General features: G+C 48.6%; 1 protein-coding gene across 1 annotated transcript in view; it reads left to right on the plus strand.

The window, feature by feature from the left end:
- PRDM5 (PR/SET domain 5) overlaps nt 1-25,465 on the plus strand; it is a 137,955-nt gene that overhangs the window by 106,890 nt on the left and 5,600 nt on the right. Inside the window, exon 14 of the mRNA XM_081304142.1 lies at nt 20,688-20,792. Within this exon, the coding sequence (XP_081160268.1) occupies nt 20,688-20,792 (105 nt within the window). The remainder of the gene's footprint in view (nt 1-20,687; nt 20,793-25,465) is intronic.

Consider the following 25,465-nt stretch of genomic DNA (forward strand, 5'->3'; position numbering starts at 1 on the left):
GTGTACCCAGACCCACCTGTGGTGGCACCTAGGAAACCCCATGCCAGGCAGGTTCAGGAGCTGCGAGGAGCCGAGCCCTCTGTGCCGACCCAGGAAGATGGAGAGGTGGCACTGAGCACAGGCAGGCTTTCCCTGTTCCCAGCAGGGGTGGGAGCGAGAAGATGAACAGTGATTCTAGAGCCCCCGCTTGTAAGAAATAGCAACTGGGAAGTCAGACAGATGCCCACGCTCAGCAACTCCGTCACCTGAACTGTTTCTAGTTTTATATCACATTATTTTTTCACATTACAAAAGTGGCCTTTCAGGTTGAAACTAAGGAATTTGTAAGTAGTTGTTAAGTATTGCTGTCACCTCTGTAAGAAAAAGGTGCAGGGCATGTTTGTTGGTCAGCTTTCTGCTGTTGGGACAAAATGCCTGAGATAAACAACTTAAAAGAACAGTTTATTTTGGCTCATGACTTCAGAGGTTTAGACACATGTTCACTTGGCTCAGTCACTGTGGGCCTGAGGTGAGAACGTCATAGCAGGGAGCATGTGGTGGGGGGATGCTGCTCACCTCCTGATGGCCTAGCATCATAAGCAGAGGAGGACCCAGGTCCCTGTGCCCCCTCCAAGGGCAACACCCACAAGGGCATACCCAGTGACCTTACTTGCTCCTGCCAGGACCTGCCCCCTAAAGAGCACACCCCTCCCAATATCACCACAGGCTGGGGACCAAACCTTCAACTGTGGCCTACAAGGATGCTGAGGGACATTGAAGGTCCAAGCCATAACAGGGAACCATTCTAAAATTTCTTAGTAGTTTGTGTCTTATTTTTGGTGCAGTCTGGAGTCAGACTGTCACAGCTGGAAAGCATACTGGAGGGCATTTGATCCAACCCCTTTCAAAATGAGAGGATTTAAATGAAAATATGCTAATTGCCTGCAGTGGTCAGTTAGGCAGGAATCTTATTCTTTCTTTGAGGTATCCCTCAAATCAATGTGGTGACGAAATAAAAGAACCTGAGAAGCTGTTTTAGCCTGAGAACAGGTCTGTCAGGCCTGTTAAAGGTACTGGGGTGCCTGCCTCAGGTAGCAGACATATGTTCCAGAGCTGCTCAGTAGGCAAACTTGACCTCTGCAGAAGGGTGTGCTATCAAAAGAAACCTGGTGAGCAGGTGCACCTGGGTGGGCAGTCCACCGGATTGTATCCCTGACACAGCGCTGCCCCTGGCTCTGACAGAGGAGTTCAGGGTTACAATGTACACAATTGGCTAATTTTAAAATTGGGGTGGGAAAGAGAAGGGCTTTTGTTAAAATGGCTTCAAATGGGTCTTACATCCCAATTAAGGCTGAATACTGAATTCTGAAAATGGACACTGGACTTTTGTGTTTCTCATGGATCAGTCTCCAGCTGCCTCAGCATTTTGAGTTTTAGTGCTGTTTTAAGTAAAAGTGTTACCTCTTCTAAAAGCATCCCATCATCTTCTTGGGAAGATGCCATGCTCCTGGCTGGAGCTAGGGGCTGGCTGGCTGAGTGACCTGCTGTGTTATTGTGTTTTGTTACCTCAAGACCAAGGTCATTTATAAGTACACAGCTGATTACAAAATGTGGTTATTGAGAACATAGAATTTACTAAACAATTAGGATTCTATATTTCTTATGACTATTGGAACTCGCCTATCTCTTCTATAAAGATGAGAAACCTTATAAATAGATCTTCATTAATGTGGAATTGATAGAGTTTCTAAAAATATATAAAACAAATTGAATCATGTGTCTATTTAATGCTAGATGCAAATAAGCATATTTTAGAACGGATGGCTGTTTATTGGCTATTATATGCATTGTGATAGGAGCTTAGCTGTTCAGTCTTGTCATGAGAGCTTCCCAATGATCAGTGAACTTTGCATAGTATTTTCAGTTTCAAGAGTGTAAAATAGACCAGGCGGCTTCCACAGTCTTTGTGTTCAGCTTGCAGTCCTTTAGACAATCTCTGTGAGTTCAGCAAAACTGCATGCATCCCTCCAGATCCCTCCGACGCCTGTCCTTGTCTCAAGGTAGCTCAGTGTGGACCTGATCACCGTGTCAGACAGTGAGGGGTGGTCCAGAGCTGGTCGGTCAGATCATTGTGTCCCTTTCTTCTTCCGTGTCTGCAGATGAGGCTTCGTAGTCCAGCTTGAGCTGTGCCTGAGGGGGCTGCTGGCACTCACTCTCACATCCTCACTCCAGGCAACAGGAAGGCCCAGGGCAAGGGCTCTGTGGACTCCTGAAGCTCACTGTCACACTCCATACATTAGTTCCTGTTAGTAAAAAGGAGAATGTGGAGACAACTGGTATTTCTCCAGTCCCACCCTAGAGCCTTCTCTCTGGACTTGGGTTGGTTTTGTTCTGTTTCAGCTGGAATGTCCTCCTCTGTTTTCCTGCCTGCTTTTCTATCTAAACAGGATAAAAACAGAGGAAGCCCTATGCTTAGCTGTCCCTTCCTCATCCCCCTCTGGCGTCCACAGCCTCACCTTCTCCCTGAAGCACCCACCCTTGGGAAGATGCCATGCTCCTGGCTGGAGCTAGGGGATGACTGGCTGCTGGAGCTCACCAGGCACCTGCTGAGCTGACCACAAGGCATTGGCACAGGGCTTCTGGTGGCTGGCATGTCAGTCTAACTGCCTGCATTGCCCAGGGTGGTGAGGAGACATCAGGCCTGCATAGGATCCAAACGTGTGGTGAGAACAGCTTCATCCCCCTTGGGCAGCCCTGATGGTACTAATTAATCCAGAGCTTCTAGGATGTCTACATGTCTCCTTTGTGAAGTTGACTACCAAGAGAGTATGTGGAGCACAGCAGGTTTAGTTAAAATAAAATTCTATAAATATTTGGCATTGGAGCTGATTGCTCGTTCACCACCACTCTCTTATCTTTAGACTGTAATAATATACTTCAGGATTAAAAGGAAAGTACGTGCTGTCTGAAATCTATAAAGAGAGTTTTTCTTTGTTTTTAAGAAAGGCAATATACAATTAATTTTAAAAAGAAATAGGGTCATTATTCTTAGGAAAGTAATACATTTTTTCCATACCATTTTCTTCCTGAAACAATTTTATATTCATCATGCACTCTATTCAGAGAGTTTTAATTACTAAAGTATCATAAGAATCTTGAAATAACTGTCTATTTATATAAAAGTCCCATTACTGGCTTCCAAGAACAATGCCACACTGAGGTTCATACATAATTTCTTTCTTCATAAAGTCACCTAGTTATATTTTCATAATTTGTGAGCCTTTTTCAATTTGGAATTACATTATTTGTTCTCATGCGTATTGTGATAATAAGGAGAAGGAAGCAGGTAATGTGATACATAAAACACCTCACCATGTCAGTGTGTGCTGACCATTCAGATGAGCCAGATCCTAGGACATGGGGTTGGCCTCCCATGTGACAGGCAAGGGGGTCGGGCCAGGCGCAGGTGGGAGGTTCGTCCTGAGCCACGGATGTCCATGCTGCCTCCCCGATGGACCTCTGGCCTCAGTCGGTGGCCTGCGTCTCGAGGAGACGCACAGTTGCAGAATGCTCTGGTTTAAGTGCTGCTGGGGTTTGTGGCAAGGTAATGAGGAAAGCAGTGGCTGAGGGGCGAGGCCCCCATTGGTTCAGGTCAAAGTACCTTTGGGTGCTTCCTTCTGCTCCAGGGCAGAGCCCCTATTCTTGCTGTCCTCATTTTCACCCCAGCAGTGGCTGTAGGGCTTTGACAATGTGGCTGTCCCTTCTCATGATGAGGTGCAGCCTGCCGGAACCTAGGTTGAATCCTTCTGCTCCATTCCATCCTGACCTCACTGCAGAGAAAACGGCCTCCTCTGGGCCCTGCATCCTGCCCCTGGGCTTCCCTCTTTGGTCCTGACACATGGTGGGACCTTTCCTTGCATCAGCTCTGGCCGCGCCCTCAGGCCCGCTTGCTGCAGTCTCCATCACCTTCCCGCAGCACTCTGTCCAGTCCAAGCACATTCCTGGTGTGTGCTTTCTGTTTAGAGTCTCTTCCCATCAGGGACACATTGGTACTGTGGATGTGACCTCAGTCCTTCCTTAGTGACCTGCGTCTGATGCAGCACAGCTGAGCACTAGGAGAGTGCGTGTTGGTTGGAGGGACAGTGGAAGGTGTGGATTTGCATAAAATTTGTGGATGTTCCATGGTCTGTGGTGCCACAGTGGACATCCACTGCAGGAGGAAGTCAGCTGCTTTGTGGTTTTATGAGCATGTGGATATCCTCAAACATAGCCACGCGTTCCCTGAAATTGCCATTGTGTGGAATCAGCACATGTAGTCTTTGCATTCACACACACACACACACACACACACACACACACACACACACACATCCACACATCCCTAATTTAGTTTCCATGTCATTCTGTGTTCAAGGTTGTAAATAATAGAAACCAGGATGGGGAACAACTTACCAAACACCTTTTCATCACTGTGTTATTTATTTATCCTGCAAAGACACATTAGGCAGAGAGTGTTTTCCCATGGTTTTTCTTTCTAAAGCTCTGACTCACAGTGGTTTTGAGGGTGCTGATGGCCTGTGGTCTCCAAGCTGGATTGTGACAGATGAACAGGATGGATTACTGATTTGAGATTTGGTGTTCTGCAAATCATAAAGCAGGAGGAGTGGGGACTGGGAGGCTCTGGGGGCTGGAAACCATATCTGAAGGCTTTTACCCCAGGGTTAGTGGTGGAGCTAGGACAAGTTGTGAGTGACCTAAACCACCCGCCGGAGAACCCGTTGTTATCATGACAGAGTCGTCAGAGGTCTCATGTTCCTCAGTGCTGCTTTTCTGCTGCAGCCAAAGGTAGTAGACATTTGAGCAGCTCTTTAAGCTTTCTGGCCCCCTGCAGCTACAGCATGGGATGTGACCAGATCCCAGACATCTCAGCACATCCATGCCAGACAGGCTGGGTCCTGGCCCAATACCAGCACATCAGTGGGGCTGATTCCAGAGCTTTCCCCCAACTGGCCTCCACATGCACTGGCTAATTCCACTTAGGTCAAGCTCTGCTTTTGTCCTACTGTGCGTCATATCTGTGCACTGCCCATACACATACCGCCACACACATGCCCTACATGGATCTGGGGGCTACTGTGGGCTGCTGCCTCAGCCGCCTCAGCTGGTCAGTGAGTGCGTGCACTTGGTCTGTGTTAGAGTCAGCGCTGTGCTGAGATGTGATGGGCCTGGCCACTCTGGGCCTGCTACAGGCCTGCCTCTGCAGAGGTAATAAGGGAAGGCACTAAAATCAGCATGTGCTTTTACATGTGGAAGCAGAGTATCATGCCATCGCCCCCCACCCCCCAATGACATTCCACAAGGAAAACAGTCCCTAACATGCAGGACAGCATATCGCCAGGCAATCAGGCCTCGAGGACTGAATCTGAAGTTGAATGATAAATTCTGTCCCCGTTTTCCAGCTGGCAGGGCACAAGTGGGTTCTCCAACGCCTGTCCTGTGAGAGCATCCACTGGTGTTAGGCTGCCAATCTCCAATGTCCCTGTGACGGATGTGCATTCAAGGCTCCAGAGGACTGCCTGTACCCAGCCACCTCCACCTGGTCCCTGGGGCTGGCATGTGTTCTCTCTTGTCTGGGGGAAAGTCCCTTGGAGAGATTGACTATGCACTTTGTTGAGAGAGGAAAAATGTGTTTCTCTAAGCCTTTGGGCCTCGCTGTGGCTTAGTTCCTGTAGGTACGATAGGGGTGGCAGTACTGAGTCTTGTGCAGGTGTGTTCACTAGGCTGTCTGTACCTGGCTGCCAGTGCCCAAGGTCCCACTGCCCTTCTGGCAGGAGGCGGGCCACAGGGACCCTGTGGGCAGGCTTTTCTTCCATATTCAGTGCTCTGTAAAGGCATGGGACATCTAAACCAAGAAGCAAGCAAAGAAACAACAGGAGGAAATCAGCTCCATGTGCAGAGGAGTACTAGGAGCTGAATGCTGGGTGCCAGGAGGCTCTCTGGCCTGTGGGTTCAATAAGAGCAGGAGACTGCTTCATTCAGTCCCTTTCTTTACCTCCTAATTCTGACCATGCTAGGCATTTTCTGTACCCTATGCAGTTCATAAGTGGCTCTCTGGAGCTTGGCTGCCCTTGTTCCTCCACCTCCCCCTGCAGCACCTGCACCCTGACCTGGCCCCCTGGGCACACGAAGCCAGTCCTCCCAGTGGGGGCCTGCATAGGGGGAGGGCCAATGGAAAGCTGCTGCCTCCTTAGATGGCATGAGTCCTCCTGCAGTGGGATAGTAATCAGGGCCAGGGAGGGGAGGCTGTGTCAATATGTGGGGTGCATCTACAGGGTGACGGGTGCGTGCTGTCCCTGAATATCCATTATCCATTATCAGTATCCATTGCAGCAGGCTGTGGTCCTCACCACAGGTGCCACTGTTTACTACAGAACCCGACTGGGTGCTGCCCAGCTCTGAGGTGCCCCTCCTAGAGTGCTCCACACTGTGGTTTCTCAGGATGCTGGATCATCAGGGTTCCAAAGCTAGGCTGGTCCTGGGCCAATTCAGAGGGTTGGTCTCACCTGATATGGTTCTCAAAACAAATCAGCGAGAGGCTGCTTCTTAAGGACCACACTGGGCCCACAACAACCAAACCTGTGGTGAGAAGTCACCACTGCCTACAAAAACTAGGGAAGCTGGGTATGTGCCGAGGTCCTATACATGGCTGCAGGGTGACTGCTCCCAAGGCAGGAACTTGCTGCGCAGAGGCACAGGTGATATTGGGGTGTGCAGTGTCACCAGAGAGGACACAACTTTCACAGACCCTCACCTCTATGGAAGGGGATCAAGCTCAGGTATGCTCACAGAAAAAAGGTAAAGAGTGAAGGTACTGATTTTCTGAATTTATGAGTGCTCTGCAGTTGCCCTAGGAATTTAAAATGCTTGTGATACATCTGGAGAACCAAAATTCCCCTACTATTGCAGCCCCCCTGTTGTATCTTCTTTTTCCTGTTTTCTGGTCTTTCAGATTGACTGGCTTTTTTCAAAACGTGTAATGACCTTTGAGCAAGGTGGACTCTGGAGGCTGCTCTGGGGTCCCCACCTGTGTTTTCATCAACTTGGGGCTTGGAGGGCAGGTCTGTGCTCCAGCCTCCTGCCGCCCTTGCAGTGAGCCTGGTAGAAGGAGCACCCTGCTGGGTGCCAGCCTTAGCCGCATGGGTGACAACCCCTTCCTGCTGGGCTCCTGCTTTCCAAATCGTGTGGTGGATAAGTACACCGCTTTTTGGAATGAGCTGTCCCATTCCTGAGGCTTTGCATTTACACACCCTTTCTCTGCAGACCTCTGGGGGAGCCCTATGGTCTTATTCCAGGAAAGACTGCAAGTCTCAGGCTCACTGGTCGTCTTGGAACCGGCACACGGCACTGGGTCAGCTCTGCGTCTCTGTGATGGGCTGGAGATGCCTCCAGAACACAGAGCTGGGGGCTGTGGCAGCCCGTCTCCTTTCTTTTCACCCTCACTGGCGCCTCTGAGATCGACAGGGGCAATTGGTATTGGCCGCACATCACATTCTGAATTGTGCAGCGGTGAAAGCTGTGTTCGGTGGACACTGAGCTCCTGCAATGCCCTCTGCCCTGGAGAGCCTGCTGCCCTATGCTGAGGACCTGCAAGCGTTTAGCACATTTCTGCCTCAGTGACAGACTCGGTTATATCATCTGACCATGAGAGTGACCTCTGTTGCTGACGTAGCCCTTGTAGATTGAGTGTGGTGTGTAGGTCAGAGTACAGGAAAAGACCTTTGTACAGGAAGCAGTTAATGTTTCTCATCCGAAGTTTTTCTTGGGTCTTCACTGGATTAGAAAGCCTAAGCTCCAAATTTGCCAAGAATGTTCCATGGGAAAATCAGCCTCCTTGCAACTGCAGAGAGAGAGAGAGAGAGAGAGAGAGAGAGAGAGAGAGAGAGAGAGAGAGAGAGGAGGAAGAAAGGAAGAGGGAGAGGGAAGGAGAGGGAGTGGCTATTTTTTTAATTTTGTTTTTAGTTGTCAGTGGACCTTTATTTTATTTATTTATGTGGTGCTGAGAATCGAACCCAGTGCCTCACACATACTAGACAAGCCCTCTACCGCTGAGCTACCACCCCAGCCCAGGAGAGGCTATTTAACGTGCGAGACTTTGTCATTATAATTGTTACGATAGAGCGCAACCCATGGGGACGGACAGTACGTGACCGTAGATCAGGGCAATCAATCAGCACCCTGGGCTCTCAAGCTCCAGCAACTGGCTTTCACAGCTGACTTCCTTCTGTCATCCAGAAACCCAGCATTTTTGCCTTGGACACTGTTTGCCCGTCAGTGTGTGCGTGTGTGCGTTCATCTTTTCTACTGCTCCTCCATATGTTCTTAATATCTATCTTCCTTACACCCCTTCTCTTTCCCTTGTATCTTCATTATAACTTCATTGACATTTCAAAACTGGATTCATAATTTTTAAGATGGTGAGTATGACCTTTCCATTATGATGAAATTTTCCATTAGTCTTCGGTAAGTTCTGAAAATGTTTAAGCCGTTGGGATCATGCAGGAGAGAAGCCGTTTCTCTGAAGGTGACGAGGTGGCTGCCCTTTCACTGGGCCACCACTCTCTCCCACACAGGGAGCACTCCTTTCAGTGTACATCCCTCTTTGTTCTCAGAGCCCTCCCAGCTGACACGCCTGCAGCCTCCTTTATACCCTGCCCCACGTGTGCAGGAAACACACTGCTGTGGGGGGTGAGCCCTCCCGCCCCTAGAGCTGCTGTGTGCTTCAGTCTTAACAGGCATTCATGGGCTTAGATTTCCATTCGTGTGTGGTGCTCAACCTGAGCTACAAGTGTCCCCTGTCTCCTTGTAGGGCCATGAGAGCATGGCATGATAATGGGAAGACATAGGCAGTGGGAAGGTCCCATCCTAACTGAAAGTCCTTAAACGATGAGAATGAATCAAGGCTCATGTGAGAGGTTCAGAGGGAGGGCTGCCCGCAATTGGTGAATGCAGTGTCTGCACAAGGCAATCGGGCCCTCGTTCCTCACTGTCCCTCGCTCTGCACAGCAGTTCCTCATGCCCCAGCATGTGCGCCGGCAGCTCAGGCAGCTTGCGCATCTGCATCCACAGGTAGGAGAGGCGCCCCCAGACTTATCACAGTGGCGCTCTAAATCTGGCTCTGTGAGGACAGCGAATCCCATTCTCCATTGAGACTGACACCCCAACATGTCTGCCAACTGGAATCCCCTGCGTCTATTAAAAACGCTAAGCCCAGGCCACATCTCCCACCCTGAAATCATGGGGCCGGGTGGCTCCTCACTGGGCTGGGGAGCTCCTGCCTCCAGGCAGAAGGGGAGCACCCTGTGGGCAGGGGTGGAGGAAGGGAGGGCATGGGCAGCACAGCACCCCCACCAGGCCACAGCTTGCGGGGTAGGCATTCTCTTGAACTCTGCCCTCTCTACCTGGGCATACAACCTGGGCATGCTGTTAAACACAGACTTCTCCATCTGCACAGCCCGAGGGACCACAGCAGCTACAATGTTGCCTAACCACTGAGTCCAGTCTTCAAAGGTGTGCCACACTCTGCCTGGTAGCTAAGCCTGTGGCTGTCCTGACCACACAGTGCAGACAGCAGAATGTGTCAGCAGGGGGCGGGGCAGAGGTCGGTGGGGCACACCCTGGTGATCTTCACTGTCACCCTGTAACGCCTTGCTCCCTCAAACGGGCACGCCCCCCACAGGCTGCCCCAGCACACCTCAGAGCTCCTTGGAGCCTTACACCAGCACCTGGTGTGGGGCTTTCTGGGGTGGCCCAGGCCTCTGTGTTCATGATAAAGATTCCCAGATGACTTGAACTTACCAGTGGCTTGAAATCCAGTGGGCTAGAAGTTGGGAGTGCGAGAGAGAGGTTTCTCCCCCATGCTCCTAACAGACTCATTGGAGTCACGGCTACAGCCCCAGCGGAGTGAGCTTTGGAGCTGATTTTGAGTCTTGTTTGTGTGCATTGTGTTCGGTCACCTCAGTGGGGGTGGAGCTCCCTGGCTGCCCAGCATGTCACTTCCATACATTATTCTGTGGGCCTCAAGACCAAATGGATTGAAGAGGGACCTTGTTTCTGTTCAAAGACTGCATACAACACATTGATACAAAAATTAGTCTTTATGTAGTGTACATATTTTTAGTTTTCTATGTGTGGATTGCACAATTCATTTTCCCAGTTTACAGAAAGTCTGTTTTCCATTAGCTCCAATGCAAAGCCAATTATGGATGTGTCATGTAGAAACCTGCTTTAACTACTCTCCCAGCTGTTGAAACTAAGGGCATTGTTACTAGGCCATGGGTGTGTTGGTCATATGTTGAGAGATCACACTGGCTGCAAAAGTAGGAGGGTGAGGAAACGCCACATGAGAGACATCTGTGAAGGGGCCTCCTGGTGAGGCTGCCTGGTAGAGGGGGACACGGGGCCTGTTGTGTGCCGCTGGTCACACTGAAGCCTGCAGGAACCACGAGCGCCTGCTGTCCTGCGGCTGTGGGCTTGTCCTCAGCCATGGGTAATAGGACCCTGTGGGGCCACATTTGGCAAACCCTCTAAGTCTTACCTACAGTTTTGATGCTCTTTGGAACCCAGTCATCGTCTGGTGATCACAAGGCTAGTGTCACTAGAGAAAGTGAGGAATATGAAATGGCACAAGCTTCAGTCTCTGCCACGCTGGGTGCTCACATCCAGGTGACGTCCGATCCATGGTCAGGGCTGCCGAGGGGCACAGGGCAGGTGACATCTGGTCCTGTGGCCATGGTGGTCAGGGCCACTGCAGATCACTGCCTGTGGCTTATTCTCAGAGGATCTGCTGTGTGTGCAGTTCTATGAGAGGTGAGATGCCAGCCCCCACTGTGCAAATGTCCTGTGGTAGAAGAGGACCAGGACCCTCACTCCACACACAGCCAATAGCCTGGGTGAGTGGGCTTGGAGGGGCCTGGGAATCTGCTCCCCAGGCTGTGGTTTGTGGCTGATGGTTGCCCCTGACTGGAGCACAGGCCTTGCTGTTTACAAAATTCATCTCCCTGGTACCCAACGTGACTCCCCGACGTAGAGAAAGACAAGACCTTGGAAGGGAAAGGCCAGGGCCCTAGTGGGGAGGGGTTACATTTTAGAATAACACAGATAACTTTTTGTAAGGAAATTTCAAATCTACAGAAGCAGAGAGAATGAAATAATGATCCTCAACCAAATCAAGCAAGTACCAGTCCCTTTCCGTTAACCTCCCTGTACACCAGCCGTGAGACCTGAAGTTTTTATGTACTGCGGGAATGCTGTGTGACTTGAGGTGTCAGAGGCACCGGCAACATCCCTGGTAGGAGGTTTGCCGCAGAATCTCCTCTTCTGGAGGCAGATGGAACTCTGGGTGGCTGTGACCAGGTGGCTTTATTTAGACCAGTGCTGTCCAGCGCAGAGGAAGCCAGGTAGGTGGCTGAGTCCTTGTTTCTGGTCCAGCAGGCCACTGTCACAGCATATAGCATTGCTGTTGGGCCCCAGCACCTGGGCAGCTTTCTGGGGCTTCCTCTCTACTCTGTTTTATGACAGCCTGGGAGTCTGTCTTCAGCACAGGAACAGCAGCTCCTCTGGGCAGGGCCTCTCTGCTGTCCCCCAGCCTGGACGCATGGCAGCATCTGGGGAGGCTTGGTGGTCACAAGGGTGTAGGGAGGAGTGTGCTGGTGACCCCTCCGGGGTGCAGAGTGACGTAACTAGCGCCAGGTGGGGCAGCCACCCTATCAGCACGGCCAGGCGGAGGGTTAGTTCCTTGGCGAAGGCTGGGACATTGCAGGTTCACTGACGTGGCCTTGCACCACAGGTCTCTTCTTCATGGGAAAGTAGTGAGATGCTGCGCAGCCAGGATGGTCGAGGTTCAGTGAGCATACCCCAGGGCTTTTACCAGTACGACAGAGCTGGTCAGTCTAAATCTGCCAGTTTCATGTCTACCTGTCTGTAGTGTGTCCAGCAAGGGAGGAACCCCTCAGGAGCAACAGAGAAAATAGGAAGAGAGAAATCTGTCAAATTCCCGTTTATTGACAAATATCATGTTTAAGAAATTTACATCAGGGCTGGGGATGTGGCTCAAGCGGTAGCGCGCTCGCCTGGCATGCGTGCGGCCCGGGTTCGATCCTCAGCACCACATACCAACAAAGATGTTGTGTCCGCCGAGAACTAAAAAATAAATATTAAAAAAAAAACTCTCTCTCTCTCTCTCTCTCTCTCTCTCTCTCTCTCTCTCTTAAAAAAAAAAAAAGAAATTTACATCAAGTCTATGCTTCATGAATTTTCAAGAGTTTCTTTTAAATTTAGAGACGGGAAATGGCCATCAGCAGAAGGCCTCCCTGCTCTGGACTCTTAACAGTGAATAGGAAGGGCTGCAGATGTTGTAATTGGGAGTACTGAGTGGGAACAGTGTTAGCAGAAGGTGACTTCATGTCCTCCCAGCCTTATAAGAGACTCGCACCTCCACACCTGGCCCTCAGAGTGTCCTCCCCAGGTGGCCTGGGAGTCAGGTTGCCCAAGGACATCATGGCCTTAAGCGGGACTTGGCTGTTACAGCTCAAGCCTGGCAGACACAAGCATGTCCCTGGGGCGTGCTCCGAGGATGCAGGGGAACAGTGGCTGCATCCTCAAGCAGACCTGGTTTTCACGCAGCAGTCATCAGGGGCTTAAGGGCCCTGCGCACCCTCTGAGGAAGCCTGCTTCCTTCTAACCACAGACCAGTTTTCCTCCCTGAAGTGCGCTGGGATAGGCCACCCCTGTCAGTAAGTGGCACCCTAGCTTCCCCGACACCTTCACCTTGCCTTGACTTCACGGGAGAGCTCTTGTTATATTTCTCTTTCTTCTTGTGGGTTAGCGTAAAAGCAGCCATAGGAGGTCTTGGAATTATACCTGCTGCCTGTGGCCACTCTGCCCATGGCCAGGAGTCCTTAATGTCCCTCCTGTCCTGGGCAGGCTGCAGGGGTTCTCCCCAGCTAAACTGAGAGGGTTTCTCCAAAATTTATCAAAATATAACTTTGTTTACAGACCCCTCTTAAATGATGTTGAAATATATTAATTCAGTTGATGCTGGCTAAAAAAAAAAATAATAAAGTTGCTGTTCTTTTGTATAGATGGCATTAAACCCCAGATTCCTAGGTACAGGGCACAGAGCCCTGTGAATTTTGCCTTCTGAATGAATTCTGCCAAATGTCATTTGATTAAAGCCAGACTGATTAGACTACTGATTAATTCTGCTGTTGATAGATTACACTGCCTGGCTGATGAATAGATGGCCTCCATTAGCAGTGATTCCCAGTTACAGTGACAAAGGAGAAGCCCTTGTCAGTTAAGCTGCGTGATCATTCAGAAACAGCATTAATCATGAGCCATATCATTGTCTAGTTAATCCAGCTCACGAGTTGAAAGGTATAATTTATGCCACGTATTCTGCTCTGAAAGTGTTAGAGATCATTTCATAATGCCTATTGAAGCAGGTTTGTGCTCCTGTTAAAGGGTTTGTACTAGAGCCAGGTAGAGGAAGAGAAGTACTGGGCTTAGGATGAGACTGATGTGGTGTGTGGTGGTCAGTGTGCGGGGGGCTGGGGGGCTGGGAAACAGTGGTACCCAGACATGCCACATGGTACCAGCTAGCTGTGTGGAACTGTACAAGCACCTGAGCCGATCCACCCAATCCACCTGTAAGGAAGAGGCGTGTTTGGCTCACGGCATCAGGGGTTTGGCCCTTTGCTTTTAGACTGTGGTGAATGAGTGCACCATGGGAGGACAGGAAGAGGAAAAGGCCAGGGTCCCAGTCCCCTTCCAGTGCCCTCGCTTTCTCCCTCCAGGCCCCACTGCCTCCCAGGAGTGCCACAGGTTGGGGACTAGGCCTTCACCTCATAGGCCTTTGGGGGACACTTGCCCCGTGTAGCAGTAGTTCTCCAGCGGCATTGTGCCCCTGCACGTGGGCCTGTGAGTCGTCCAGTGTGCCCTTGAGGGCAGCGAAGCTCGGCCTCAGCTCTGCTGTCAGCTTTGTAGGAAGGTGTCAGAGCCTGCCTTGCTCCCTGAGCTTTCTGTCATGCGGTCCATTGCTGTGTCAGCGGCGCACAAGTACTTCACGAATTACAAGGTCCTCAGCGAGCCCGGGCAACCAGAGTCCCAGTCCTCTCTCACCCTGCACACGTGCCCGGGCCCTGCCGCACTGGAGTTGGGCTGAGGAGACTCAGGGACGCGCCAGACAGTGGTGTTCTCACAGGCCCCGAGGAAGGGGCCAGGCGTGAGTGGCGTCTCCCTGGGTGGTACCCTGCACCACTCGGCCTTCCCTCTCGCTCTCCCTCCGCTGTGCTTCTAGGCTGCCTGTGTTCCCGACGGGCGCACAGGGCCGCGAGCAGGCCGAGTGAGAAGAGGGTGAGGGTTTCCTTTCTAAGGAAGAGCGCACTTACCTCCCCCATCCCGTCCGTACATTGCTCAGCTTTTGGTGAGTGACCTGCAGCTGCTCTGCTCTGCCAGTTCAGGGCAGCTTCCTGGGGCAGGACTCTGCAGCACTTGCTTTGAATGCCACTCGCATGAGCTGGAATTCCTTTCAGAGGTGGGCATGAGAGGCCTTTCCAAGGAGCCTTGTGGACAGTGTGACCAGGATCTCTTAGGACTGCATTCCTTCTTGTGAGATGTTCAGAAAGAATCTCAGCTTCCTGTGAGTCGAGGGACTGCGAAGGGACAGACATTCGAAGGCACACCCGGCTGCCTTCCACAGGACTCCCTGGTCTGAGGACAGCCTTTCTTTCTAGACTGGTGTGGAAAGCTGACCACAAATACCTCTTGGAGCAAAACTAGGGACTCATGGATTCCAGTGGTTCTGGGTGGAGAGGAGGGAGGCCAGGTGGGTTGAGACCTGCTTCCTCCCTGGCCCTGGTCAGCCTGCGGTTCTCAAACTGCAGGAACTGGAGAAGCGTGAATTTCACCCCGTTTTCCCACAAGAACACAAGTAGACACACATTGATGGTGGTCTACCCATGGAGTCTTTTAAAGAGAAGGTAGGCGAGGAAAATGTAAGTGCAGTGACCTGTGACTGCCGGTAGCCTGTCACTGAGGCCATCCTGTGGGTAGCTCTGCTGTTCAGATACGCCAGTGCCCAGTACATCGAGGGCTGTGAGCGCCTTCTGCTGACTCTCTGCCTCTCACCGGGCACCTCTGCAGCCCGCAGGGAGCTAGAGTGTGAGACCTGTCTGGGGTGCAGCTGGGCAGCATCACTGAGAGGAGCCACCCTGACCTGGCCGCTCAGTCTTGCTGCTCTGGCTTCTCATCCTGGAGCTGCGCTCACATTCGCCCTTTCAGGGCTGGTCCTGTCAGGTTGCTCTTTGCCCAGCAGCTGCCCTAGGGTGCACGTCTTCAGAACGTTCAGTCTTGCAAACTGTAGGAAGAAGAGCTTTTCTTCTTATGTACTTCATATTAGTGTCTATGTGTTTTAAAATACATGTTTCACTAAATCACATGGCCGTTAAAAGGACCTTAATGAGCAGTCTCACAAACTCCAAGTCATTTCTACTCTAAATTCTTAGAACTACATTTTCCTTTTAATGTTTTTAAAACGCTTTGAAGAATTCGAAGAAATAATCAGTGCAAAGGTAATGCGATAAGGGAAGAGAGGTTGTTTATTCAGACTGGCAGGAGAAGCACTGATGACATCGATTGCTGAGCTGTGAAGAAGAGTGTTCTCCTAACAACTGTGACACTCATTCAAAGTGTCCTTTTACATCTTTAAAAGTACACACACTTCCATTTCTGGCCACCTGGCAGATGCTCCATATCCTGGAGAAAAGGCCCTCTGTGGAGCCTCCAGAGATGCTGGGTGAAGTAAGGCCAACAGCTGACATCCGAGCTTGTAAGGGCGTGACCGTGTCCCTAGGTCCCAGCCAGCCAACGTGCAGCTGGGCGCCAGAGAGAAGCAGAAGTGAGGAGGTGGGCCAGCAGGTGTGGCCAGGGCAGGTCTTCCTGAGACCTAGTGGTTGAAGGAGTCAGGGAAAGATGGAGCATTGAGCTCAGGTCATGGGACAGTGTGGAATCTCCTTCCACCACAGTGCTGAGACCCTCAAAGGACTGTGCGCAAGGTGATCCCAGGGACTAGTAACTATCCACCTTTGGCAATAGTGGGTGCTTTTAACTGGCTGGGAGTAACTGCTGGCTGGGAGAGCGTTCTCCTTGTTTGTAACCACAGACCTTTCTAACATACTTGCCCAGCCACAAGAGTCTCAGGCAGGAGGTACACCTGACACAGCCTTTGATTGGCAGCTTCCTAGAGTGCAAGGCAGGAACACACACACGTGCAGTCTGTGGGGCTAACCTTCCACCTCGGGGCAGGTCACAGGAGTCCAGCAGATAAAGACCACCAAGCATGAGCTCATGATTCCAGAACCACAGAAACAGGAGCCAGAGCAGGAGGAGGGGAAACCACGGGGAGCAGAACTAGATGGCCTTAAATTTAGATATGACATTTCAGGTGAAGAAAACTGGCAAACGTCTAGAACATTTTAAAATAAATGTGAGTTACATGAGTAAAAAGGTCATGTTGTATCTAAAGATTAAATAGAATTGGAAAAGAAACAAGTGAAACCTTTAGAAATGAAAAATACGGTAACAGCATTGAAAAGCTCAAATGGTCCTGTTAAACCACAGGTTATTAACAGCTGGGAAGAGAATCGGTCAACTGATTGTGAACAAATATCATAAAGTGCAACACAAAGACCTGGAAGTGGAAAAGAGGAATCAAGAGACAAAGAATAGAATGAGTCTAGTCTATATCTAATCAGAGGTGTTGGCTTTCATTCAAATTTTCTGCCCTGCTTTTATTTATTTATTTATCTATTTTTGTTTTCTAAGTGTCCCCCACGTATGTTCTTAAATGTTTTAGATCAACCATTTTACCCTGCACGGGTTCAGAGACTAACAACCCTGTTTCCGTCCTTTGTGTGGCTGTCCTTGGTTTTTCATTCAATAGCAAATGAGAAACAGTTGCTTTCAAATAAAACCAAAATTGACCACTAACAGGTCTTTGTAAGTCAGATACATAAGAAAGCAGGAAAACTAGTAAACAGATGTGTGTGTCCCTAGACCTCACTGAAGACGTAAAACAAGATCATCTCTTGGGCAAGAAGACCTTGGCCTGAGCCGGCCTTTGGGAGTGAGGACACCAGGGGGTGGAGCCTCGTGAGTGGGACCAAGGTCTCTCCCTCCACCAAGCCAGGACAGGCAGCCTGCAGCCCCCAAAGGGCCTCACTGGAACCTAGCCGTCCTAGCAACCTGACTATGGACTTAACCTCCAGAACTGCGAGGAGTCATTTTCTGTTGATTTGAGCACCCATCTGTAGTAATGCAGCCTGAACTAAGACCTGCATGAAAAACGCGGAAATGCTCTTCCTCCCTGTTCTGTTCTTAGTTGCTCTCATTATATCAAAGAAGACATTTGGTATTTGTTTTTTAGGGATTGGCTAGCTTCACTAAGCATAATCTGCTCTAGTGCCATCCATTTCCCTGCAAATTCTATGATTTTGTCATTTTTTATTGCTGCGTAGTACTCCATTGTGTATAGATGCCACATTTTTTTTATCCATTCATCTATTGAAGGGCATCTGGGTTGGTTCCACAGTCTAGCTATTGTGAATTGTGCTGCTATGAACATCGATGTGGCAGTATCCCTGTAGCATGCTCTTTTAAGGTCTTCAGGGAATAGTCCAAGAAGGGCAATAGCAGGGTCAAATGGTGGTTCCATTCCCAGCTTTCCCAGGAATCTCCATACTGCTTTCCAAATTGGCCGCACCAATTTGCAGTCCCACCAACAATGTACAAGTGTACCCTTTTTTCCACATCCTCGCCAGCACTTGTTGTTGTTTGACTTCATAGTGGCTGCCAATCTTACTGGAGTGAGATGGTATCTTAGGGTGGTTTTGATTTGCATTTCTCTGACTGCTAGAGATGGAGAGCATTTTTTCATGTACTTGTTGATTGATTGTATATCCTCCTCTGAGAAGTGTCTGTTCAGGTCCTTGGCCCATTTGTTGATTGGGTTATTTGTTATCTTGTTGTCTAATTTTGGAAGAAAAGATTAACTTTAAACAGAGACATGAGATGGGAGCGAAAGAGAGAGAAAAGGGAAATTGCATGGAAATGAAGGGAGACCCTCATTGCTATACAAAATTACATATAAGAGGTTGTGAGGGGAATGGGAAAATTAACAAGGAGAGAAATGAATTACAGTAGATGGGGTAGAGAGAGAAGATGTGAGGGAAGGGGAGGGGGGATAGTAGGGGATAGGAAAGGTAGCAGAATACAACAGTCACTAATATGGCAGTATGTAAAAATGTGGATGTGTAACCGACGTGATTCTGCAATCTGCATTTGGGGTAAAATTGGGAGTTCATAACCCACTTCAATCTAATGTATGAAATATGATATGTCAAGAGCTTTGTAATGTTGTGAACAACCAATTAAAAAAATAAAATAAAAAAAAACGCGGAAATGCATAAATACTGCTGCACACTGACACCTAAGCTAGGGTCATCCTGTACCATGGTATTTTTCAGCAGGCAGGAAAGCAGGTAAACTTTAGATGGTGTCAAACATACACAGTAAAAACCAAGGACAGCCATGCAAAGGATGGAAACAGAGTTGATAGTCTCTGAACCCATGCAGGGTAAAAGGGTCAATCCAAAACATTTAAGAACATACATGGGGGAAACCTAGAAAATAAATAGGATAAAAGCAGGGCAGAAAGTTAGTGTTAGAGGTACGTTCATGTATATCTGTAGTCACAAAACGTGCCTTCTTAAAACTTTGACCTTTGGATCACAAAAACTTGGATTGAAAAATTCTTATGCTGTTTGCAAGAGTCACTTCTTATGCGTGAGGATACCAACTGCTGGAAAGGGAAAGAATGTCTGTCCCAGGCAACAGGCAAATGCTAACTTTACATATTACAACGACATGGATCTAGAGGTGAAGAGGGTGATTCCAGACAAAGATGACTTCAGACACAGGAGGTCCTGCTTTCCATGAGGACAGCACAGACAGCCCTGACCTTGTGAAGGTCCAGCTTAGCAGTGGCACCCAAATGGCCTGCCTCAGTGGAGACTGTGTTGGGAATTGGATTCTGATCTTCTGGGTTTAGGATTTGCAGTGGGTGGGGGGCTCTTTCAGTGTGGTGCACAGCAGCAGGGAGCCCAGCTCCCAGCAGCCTAGGTGTTGGTCGAGCGAGGCATGTCAGATGCATGTGCAGCTTGTCCGACCAGGGCCCATGATAAGTTGGGGACAACTGAATCATTGAATTTTGTACACTCAAGTACCAAGGACATGTAGCATAAGAAGACCCACAAGCACACACTGGAAGTCGGAGTGGAGGATGGCTCATGAACTCTGTAGTGCTATCTGCTGTTCCCAGAAGTGTTGGGGTCCCATCCAACACTCTCCCCTTGGAAAAATGCCCTCACCCACAGTACGCACGTGTGCAAGATCATTCACACAACATTGTTTGCAAGAGGGAAATGTGGGAAAGATTTAACTGTCCATCAGTGGAGAGTAAGTGAATTGAGATATAGCCATTGAACGTGATACCACCCGGCATGAAAAATGAGTTGGGGCAATATATTGTTCAGAAAATTAAAGTGAGGACTGGGAGCTCATAAAGATATTTTGAGAAGAAAATGAAATTTGATTCAAAAGTACACACAAAAAATATAGCATGAATTCTTTCTATACTTTAAAAAGGCAAAATAATAGGCTATCTTGCTTAGGAACTCATCATACCCAAGTGGTAAAGTACAGAGACAGGCGAACGGTCCACACACCAGGGGGGTGGTCCCATGGCCCTGGAGGGGGAGGTTCTCAGGAAGGGTTGGGGCCCCAACAGCCTATCTGTTTGCTGGTGGGGCACAGGGGTCTGCCTTGCTACTTATGTGCTGTTTTCTGGTCTGAAAAAACTTATAATAATGTAAATATAATGTTTTAATATAAGAGGAAATGAAAAGCATATATTTATGCTAGCCTCAATTCAAAAAAGTACTTATGACAGTATTTTGAAGGTATAATTGAAAAAACAAAAACAGTAAGTGTCCTTAAATCTAAAATAACATTTTTACTATGCACTGAGTAGCAACCTGCCAGCCATTTAAAGAGAACAATGTCATTTATTTTAGTTCCAGTTCAGACTGAAAAGATGATCATATAATCAAGTTCCCAGGATCAAAGATGGTTAAGGAATTTGGACATTTCTTTTTCTCTTCCTTTTGAGATATATGTTTTCCTTAAGAATCTGTATTCAACAATTTTTTAAATACTTCACTTTTAAAAGTAATTTAGGTTAAAAAAAGAATATCTTATTAGGAAAAAAATGTCGGGTAACAGAAATTAGAATATGCGAACTAAAGTTGAGTTGTATCTTTATAAACTTACCAAATTGGGTTCAGGAACACCTTTGAGCTGGTACTTCAGCACCTAGATCGGAATCTCCTCGTGCTGTCTTCTCAGGACCCCAGTGCGTCTTACAGCATCCTAGGCCAAAAGGAGTAGCTGGAGTGAGGCAAAGGAGTTGGATCACAAAGGCCACCCCCAGTCCTGCCAGGACAGGATATGCCGTGCTGCTGGGGACATTTCAGTTGGGGTACTACCCCCAACCCTGGTGACTGCACCTCCCTGACCCTCTGGTCTCCCCACAGGAGAAGCCCTACAAGTGCTCAGAGTGCAGCAAAGCCTTCAGCCAGAAGCGAGGCTTGGAGGAGCACAAGAGGACACACACGGGAGAGAAGCCTTTCCAGTGTGACGTGAGTGGCTCCCCTTCCCCGTCTCCTGCAAGGCAGGAGCCACGTACCCCACAGCCTGTTGGTATCACCCCTCTGCCTGCCATGCAGCATGGCCTGTGGCTTTGGGTGGGGTGACCCCTGTGGTCACACATGGCCCTTGTCTCGCCACGGTTCCCTGTGGCTTCCTAGCAGCAAGTAAACGCTGCTCTTCCTTTGGATCTTCCTTCCAGAGTGCCATTCAAGTGCCTGCCACCTCTTTGACCGCTTACTAACATTAAACCAAAGATCTGGTTGATCATGGGTATTATTTACTTTGTTAAATCCAAATGGTGAATTTCTAAAATACATATGAAGCCTCTGTGTTAAATAATGCTGTCTATAGTTTCTGCTTCTGACCAAATTATGATTCATTGAAATGGAATCATTAACATAGCAGTTTACATGATTTTGAAAGGAAAAAAGACTACCGTTCTCAGTATCTGAGCATTGATTAAGTTGTGACAGAGAGGCTTCTTAGCCAGTGATGTATGTCTCAAGAAGTTGACAATTGACAGAGCTGGCACTGGTGTTAAGGAAAGCAAGAGGATGCTTACTTTTGACAAATGTCAAAAAGAGAATTAGTGTAGCTCAATTTTAGGAAGAAATCTCAGAGTTTTGACATGGGCTAACGCGACATGGATTCCCTGTAAATTTGAAGAACTGGGGAGCCAGGGGGCACAGTCTGCAGTGAGCAGCCCTGAGAGGACGGGTATGGACGCAAGACACTGTACTTGTCCTCAGGAAGCTTTGGTGCTATGGTTGGGCCGGGGTCCTCTCTCCCCAGTCGGCAGAAGGCTGCCTAGGAGAAGGAAGCACATGCAGAGGGTTCTGTTGTGCATTGGAGCTGCGGTCCTGGCCTAGGCATTTCCATAGCTCCACTCATTGCTGCTTTTCTTGGGAGCATGAAAGGCACCACCCATTTGAGTGACATAATCACACAGCAGCGCTGACAGACATGGACCTGGAATTAGATCCTGATGGTGCGTGGACATCTTCCCTCCATCACACACTGCCATCTTTTATCTGTCTACGTGGAATACGTTTGCCGAGCATCTAAAAGTGCAGTGTTGTTTTTCATGCTATAATTTCTTCTTGTCTCCTTCTGTCTGTTGACTCCTCTGAGTGCCAAGCTCTCCAGCCCTCATCTGCAGCCCGACTGGTCTGTTGAGTGAAGGTCCACGTTTCTGAGAACCTGCTCAGCTTCCCTGGACTGTGCCTGCTCAGCAGAGCATGGGCTGCTGATGCTCCCACAGCTGTCCTCCTAACTGCCACCTGGCAGCCCTGCTTCCCAAGGACACCAGTTCCTCTCTTCTAGGCAGCTCCCATGCTTCTGGCTGTGCATGGCACTCCCTCACGCTTCTGATCCCATGCTGGGTGTGCCCACCCAGCCTGCAGCCCTGCCAAGGGGCGTGTGGCTGCAGTTGTGGAGTTGAAGTCCCTGTAACACATGAGTTTCATAAGGAAGAATTCCAGGGCTGTCAGTTCAGTGATAGCATTGAGAACCATCTCTGGTTCCAAGACATTGTCATAGCAGCAGAACAGAGCTGTATGCACAGGGACCATTACTCCCCAGCCCCCCGCCAGGCAGCCTCCAGTCTGATTTCACCTTATGGGTTTTCCCATTCAGGACTGTTAACGTGAGTTCACGCAGTGTGTGTGTGCGCACTGGCTTCTCCCACTCACCAGGTGTTGCGAGTTCCCCTTGTGGCTGTGTCAGTGGGTTGTCCCTTCCCCTGGCTAGATGGTGTCCCACTGTGTTTGTCCTCCTGCCATGGACGGGCACATGGGCTGTGTCTGCCTCTGGACTGTTGTGGATAGTGCATTTTCAGTTCTTGGGGACACACCCCTCTCCAGGGTGGAACTGGGAGTCTCAGGGTGGTTCTCTTGCTGTCTGGGGAGCCGCCATGCTTCTCCCACAGAGCTGAACTGTTCATATCCACACGTGTGCAGGAGGCTCCCTGTTCCACTGCCTGCCCACACTTGCATTTCTGGGTTTTGCTCTTTGATTAGTTGCTTTTTTGTTTGTTTTCTTTTTAAGTTCTGGGTGTGGTCATTATTTACACTCCTCAGGACTAGCGGTGCTAAGCTTCTGACATGTGCTGTTCGACACACATTTGTGTGTCCTCTCTGGAGAAACGTCTGTCTAGTCCTTGCCGTTGAAAAACTGAATTGCTTATTTTGGTTGTTGTCGACTTCTAAGAGTTTGTTTTAATACATTTTGGATTCTGGACCCTTATCAGATATATGAAATGCAATCATTTTCTCCCATCGTATAGGTTTTCTTTTTACTTTCCTGATAATATTCTTGACAATAATATGTTTCCTTGATAATATCCTCACAATAATATATTGTCCAAGTTATACATTTTTCTTTATGTAATAATACTTTTGATGTATGAATCCATTCCCAAGTCAAAAGTTATGAAGTTTTTCACCCTTCTGTTCATTTTTTTTTCCTCTAAGTTTTATCATGTTGAGTCTTAGATGTAGGTCTTTGGTCCATCTTGAGTTAATGTTTACATATGGCATAAGGCAGGGATCTGGATTTTTCACTCTTTCACCATTGAATATGGTCTTAGCTATAAGTTTCACAAATGCCCGTTGTTATGTGGGGGATGTTTCCATCTCTCTTAGTTTTCTGAATGGTTTTTTGTTTTCAAACAGAAGAAAAAGTGCTGGATTTTGTCAAATGCCCTTCCTGCATCTATCGAAATTGACGTGTTCATTTTTTCCTTTGCTCCATTGATATAATGTACTTGTTTTTCTTTTTGAACCACTTCTGTAGCCCTGGGATGAATTCCACTTGGTTGTGGTTTAGGATCCTTTTAAGAGGCTGTTAGACATAGCTTGGGTTTTGTTTGAGAATTTTTGCCTCTAGATTCATAAAGGATCTTGTTCTGTTGTTCACTCTCTTTGTCTGGCTTTGGCATCAGGGTCATGCTCCCTCACAGAATGAGTTAGGTAGTGTTCTCCTTCTCTGAGATTCTTCTCCTTTCCCTCCTCCCCCTCTTTCTGAAAGATTGATATTCTTCTTTAAATGTCTGGTAGAAGTCAAGCACTTAAAGTCTGGGATTTCTCTTTGCTGGGATGTTTTAATTTGACTCAGTCTCTATTTGTTATAGGTCTGTTGAGACTTTTCATTTCATCTCGTGTCAGTTTTGGTAATTTATGTGTTTCAAGGAACTTGTGTGTTTTACCTAGGTTACCCAACTTGTTTATGTGCAGTTATTTAAAATACCTTCTTATAATCATTTTTACTTCTCTAGGGTTGGTAGTCATGGCCTAATGTAAGCTCAACCATGTGCTTCTCAATGATTGCTTCTGACAAACTCTAGGATAAAATCCTCTTAGCGACTTGCCTGAAATATTGTTCTTTGTCATATTTTAATTTCTTCCGTCAGTACTGCTTCTAGGTATTTCTCCAACCAAAGGCCACCTCTAAATTCCATTTGCCACCCTCAATCCTCTTTTTCTCTCACCCAACACCCAGTCCAACATTATATTGACGGGCAGTGTTCTTAGGTGAGTTGGAGTCTGAGTGGTGTCACAGCTCCACAGCTGCACTGTAGCCGCCTGGAGCATTGCAGAGGCTGCTCAACAGACCACTCTCCTGTCTTTGCTCATAACGCTCATCTCAAACTTGCCTGTGTCCTCAAACCTAGAACAGTGTCTGCCATGCAAGAAGCTGATAAGTAGCCATGTCTTAGTTCAGTGCAAGTCATTGGCCTCCCTGACTCCCATCTCATGCTCTCATTTGCAGACTAAATGATATTCCAATTCAGTCTCCACTTGAACCCTTTGATGAATTCCTACCCCTAACAGGATGTCCTTCCATGTTCTTCTTTGGTCTCCAAGTTCTCCATGGGTTGTTTCCAGCAAGTTGATTCTCTAACCCTCGGGTGTGATAGGCCATATGTTAACATCCTCAGCCTCTCTGCGTTTCCTCTCTCCCCTCCCCGTCACAGCCCGCCCACCCAGAATCTGACACTCATGACCTCCCTCCAGATCCAGTCTTGGCTGCCTCTTCCTTAGAGCTGGGCCTCCTCAGTCCAGGCACTGATCCCACTGGCCCCCATGCCTCTCCTGACCGCATGGTCATGGCCCTGCTCCTTAGACTGTAGTCACGAGGTCAAGAAGTGTGTTCTCTGTCATTTTGTTCTCAACCAAAGCGGTGGGCTCATTGTGTGGGATTAAGTATCTGTTAGCTGAAGATGTTCCAATAGGGTTCCAATTCCCATCTCTCCAGCTACTTTCTGTGAAAAATCTTGTTTACTTTAAAACAGTCTAGAGCATAACTGGAGGTTTGGAGGGTTTTCATTCTGTGGCACGTAAGTCAGTATAAGGTCAGAGTGGGTCAGGGTTGGATAAGAGCTACAGTCGAAAGGAGAAAAGGAAGTGTCACTGTGCATCTTGTTCTCTCTGTTCTCAGCATGTGTAAACGTCCTTGCATGTGGCTGATTTTTTCAGAGTGTCCTTGGGGGCCTAATACCACATTGAAGCTACTGAAGGCAAAGCTTCTAGTGTCCAGGTACCTTCACAAGTGTGGCCTCAGGTGCTCCCTACCTGGCTCTCATCCTGCCCTCTGCTGGGCTGCACCCCTATCTCCTATGTGGACTTGGAGGGTGCCTTAATTCATGCCATGACTGGCAGCTGCA

Source organism: Spermophilus citellus (genome assembly GCF_964194105.1).
Source record: "Spermophilus citellus genome assembly, chromosome: 8".
Lineage (NCBI taxonomy): Eukaryota > Metazoa > Chordata > Mammalia > Rodentia > Sciuridae > Spermophilus > Spermophilus citellus.